This window comes from Orycteropus afer, unplaced genomic scaffold (genome assembly GCF_000298275.1).
Source record: "Orycteropus afer afer isolate SDZICR_OR568_19922 unplaced genomic scaffold, OryAfe1.0 scaffold00745, whole genome shotgun sequence".
In the NCBI taxonomy this organism is placed as follows: Eukaryota; Metazoa; Chordata; class Mammalia; order Tubulidentata; family Orycteropodidae; genus Orycteropus; species Orycteropus afer.
The window spans coordinates 407,382-411,709 of record NW_006922332.1 but is presented as its reverse complement, the minus strand read 5'-3'; the positions used below and the strand labels follow the sequence as shown (position 1 = coordinate 411,709).

At 38.8% G+C, this 4,328-nt stretch overlaps 1 protein-coding gene across 1 annotated transcript in view; it reads right to left on the bottom strand.

The window, feature by feature from the left end:
- Positions 1-4,328, bottom strand: part of SPATA7 (spermatogenesis associated 7) — a 47,049-nt gene that overhangs the window by 39,668 nt on the left and 3,053 nt on the right. The window contains exon 3 of the mRNA XM_042783213.1: positions 2,278-2,373. Within this exon, the coding sequence (XP_042639147.1) occupies positions 2,278-2,373 (96 nt within the window). The remainder of the gene's footprint in view (positions 1-2,277; positions 2,374-4,328) is intronic.

The window sequence follows — 4,328 nt, the reverse complement described above, 5'->3', positions numbered from 1 at the left end:
TTCCTTCCGAGGAGTGGCTGGTGGGTTTGAACCGCCAGCCTTCTGGTTAGCAGTCAAGTGCCTTAGGCACTATGCTACCAGGGCTCCTGAGGTGCCTCTAGGCAGAACAAAAAGAGCTTTGTAACACTTGCCTGAGGAGGGCAGAGGCCTGACCAAGGGGCTGAGGACCAGAGAGAAACCTGTCTTTGGGTACGGCTGAGGGGAGGCTGTCCTGATTGAAGAACTGTATCCTGAGCATCCTGATCCTGAACTGTAGCCTGTTATTTCCATAATAAATCCATAATCTGAATACTATCTATGAGTTCTGTGTGGCCTTGCAATGGATTAGAATTACTGAACCCAGCAGAAAAGTAGAGAGTGCCATGGGAGGGACAGCTGGTGTCAAAACTGGTAGAATGGAGGCATATCTGACCTCTGAACCCAGGAATCAGCCTGGGGCTGCTGATCTTGATCCTTCTCTCCCCTTGTGAGGTTAGAGGATGTCAGATGCTTCTTCCCACACACCATTTCACAGTATGGAAAACAGTCTGGCAGTTTTTTATGATGTCAAATGTACACTTCACATAAAAACAAAACAAAACCCAGTTGCCTTCAGGTTGATTCAGAGTCATGATGACCCCAACTGTTTGCCATATTGCCCCATAACTGTACTCTTAGTTATTTACTGAAGTGACATGGAAACATATGTTCAAGGAGTACATGTGAATGTTTATAGCACCTTTACTGATAAGAGCCAAAAGTGAGTGAAAATGTTCTAAATGTCTACAAACTGGGGAACTAATAAACAAATTGTTGCTTATCCATTAAATGGAGTACTACTGAGCAATAAAAAGGGAGAAATACTGATATACCAAAACAAACATGGAGTAATCATGAAAGCATTATGCTAATTGAAAGCAAGACCCAAAAGGATGCATATTTTATGATTCCATTTATATGAAATTCTAGAAAAGATAAAACTATAGTGATAAAAAGGGTACGTATCAGTGGTTGCCAGGGGTTGTTGGGAGAGAACTGAGTACAAAGGAGTAGAGGGAACTTTCCAGGGTGATTCTGTACCAGGGGCCAGCAAACGATTCTGCAAAGGGCCAGGGAGTAACTGCTTTAGTCTACAAAGTGCAATCTGGTCTCTGTCACAACTAGTCAGCTTTGCATTTTAGGGCAAAAGCAGCCAGAGACAACCTGTGAAAGGATAAACCTGGTGGTATTCTTTACTTATGGACAATGCAATTTGAATTTCATGTGATTTTCATATGTCACAAGGTAGTTTTTCTTTTGATTTTTTCCAACTATTTAAAAATATAATACCATTCTTAGTTTATGACCTTACAAACATTAAGTAGCAGGAAGATTTGGCCTGTAAGCTGTAGTTAGCAGACCCCCACTACATAGCATGGTGGTTATAAAAATATACACATTTGTCAAAACATTTAATTGTACTCTTTAAAATAACTGCATTTTACTGTATGTGAGTTATACTTCAATATAGGTGACAACAAAGAACAAAATAATACCACATAGCATCTTCTTTGTGTAACTTTAGTGAGTTCAAAAGCAAAATGATTATAAACCTTTGGTACTAATATCAATATCTAGCCACAAAATAGTATTAGGGATTTGTTGTTGTTGTTGTTATGTGCCGTCGAGTCGGACCCGACTCATAGCGACCCCTCCTTGGGTTTCCGAGGCAGTATCACTACGGAAGTAGATTGCCCCATCTTCCTTCTGAGGAGTGGCTGGTGGGTTTGAACCGCCAGCCTTCTGGTTAGCAGCCAAGTGCCTTAGCCACTATGCTACCAGAGCTCCCAGTATTAGGGATAATATAGATAAAATGAAATAACATAGGTATTATGTAGATTGTAAATACAGTTAACAAAAATGGTATTCTGAATTTGCTATGTATATAAAGTTAGTCAATAGCTTTTTGCTTTTTTATTTACAGTTTTACTTTCTTTTTTAATTGTTGTGAAAATAAATGTAACACATTTGTCAAATTAATATTTTTCACGTGTACAATTCAGTGATACCAATGCTATCAATCACGTTGTATGATCATCACCAAAATCTGCTGCCAAATTTTCCATCACCATAGACAGAAACTCAGTGCTTCCCAAATAGTAGTCAATAATTGTTAATTAAACAACTATATTTTACTTACTTCAGGAAGCACAAATCCTTCTCTATACAATGTATTCATTTTTGCTATAGATTTATTCTAATGAGAAGTAAAGTTGAAAGCTAAAATGGGGTACAGAGTTCACAGTTACACAGTTTTACCTTTGGCTGACAGGATCTTATTATAGTGAGCAGCCATGTGACTCTTGACCAGGTAGAGAGTGCTTAGTCTGAGAGAGGAGGAATCAGTGCAAAAAGCTAAAAATGAAAACACATGTCATCATTATACATTTATTTACAAGTCACATAAAACTCATCAAGAGACAAACAAGCTGCTGGTTATTAGCTCATCTTTATAAAGTGTTCAGAAACTTAAAGACAGAGATATTGACATTATGAATTTGTGATGGTGAACATATTCCAGCCTTAGTCTTGCACTAATAACTTCTAACGAACTATTGACCACTTGGATTCAGACTTTTCCCAGAGTAAGTTTTACAACCCTGAGAATTTTGGGAAGAGATTCTAAATATAATCTTTCATTACATTCACAAAACTGCTCCTTCTCGATAGCACTCAAACTCCCAAGTAAAAATGTTTAGTCACTTCTCTGCTTGATTATAGAATAATGTCATCATTACTAATACCTGAACAACCCATCAAGTTTAGGCAAATACACAAATCCCAAACCCCAAACTCCATACAAAGATTGTATTCTGAGAGGCAAATTTCTAACTTTACATCTGAAAATGAGGTCTACGAATCTGCTTACTACACTGTTTTTGAAGTACAGGCAGTCCCCGGATAATGAACATCCCACATACTTGCCCTTTAATGTTAAAATTTGCCCTGACTTTGAAAATGATTGAACCAACTCCTGCTTGCAACAAATTCTTCATCACAATCACCTTTATTTGCTGCATGAGAGTTTTAAATTACTGAAAAGGCTTCTAGTTTTTTCTTGCACTAAAACCCACTGCCACTTAGTTGATTCCAGCACATAGTACCCCTATAGGACAGGAAAGAACTGCCCCATAGGCTTTCCAAGGTTGTAAATCTTCACAGAAGCAAACTGTCATATCTTTCTCCTACAGTGTGGCTGGTAAGTCTGAACCTCAGAACTTTTGTTAGGCAGCTGAGTGCTTTAACCACTGCACCAGGGCTTCTTCTTGCACTAAAAAAAAAACAAACCAAACTTACTGAAGTCAAATTGATTCTGACTCACAGCGACCCACATTGGGTTTCCAAGGCTGTAAATCTTTACAGAAGTAAATTACCTCATCTTCCTCTTGCAGAGCAACTGGTGGGTTTGAACTGCTGACCTTCTGGTTAGCAGCCAAAAGCCTTACCCACTATACTACCAGAGGTGCTTCTTGCACTAAAGTAAGGCTATATAAGGACCGTACACATCTGTACTGACTTACCTATAAATTCTTAAAGACACACTCAGGAATGAAGCACACCAGGGACTGCTGGCACTAGGACTATCTTTAAGACAAGTACCTAAAACTAAACCAAATCCACTGCCATCAAGTTGACTCTGACTTACAGCGACCCCCATTGGGTTTCCAAGGCTGTAAGTCTACACAGAAGTAGATTGCCTCATCTTCCTCCGGTGGAGCAGCTGGTGGGTTTGAACTGTTGACCTTCTGGTTAGCAGCCAAATTCCTCACCCTCTATGCCACCAGAGCTCCTTTAAGACAAATATAATCACGTGGAAATTCCATGACACACTGAACTCCTTGACCTCATCCAAACTACTCATAGAAATCTTAGAAATAGAGCATATATAAGTGAAAAATATAAATGTAACTATAACTTTTAAAAACAGTTTTTAAGAATACATTGGTTAAAAAAAATTAAAGAGCTGAAAAGTTAAACAGAGATTGAAACATAAATGACTTTCCCACCTGATCCCTAGTTTCCTATCTTAGAAGTATGCTTTGCTATTTTTTTTTTATACATCTGCAGTGTAGTAAATTATTTAGTATGGCTTTTCTACCCATAAGTCATTGTAAACTCAGTGCTGGAATGAGCAACTGAGGAGCTCCTGATTGTAAATGTTATCCACCTGGGTCATTTCTGTTGGGCGTGGCACAACACAATGTTATGGGAGGCTCTCTCTCAGGTGCTTAGAGTTCTGATGCTATAATTGGCTAGTTTGGCCACTCTGCCAAGCTCAAAAGGAGGCCTCCTAGAGGCAGAACTCTCTC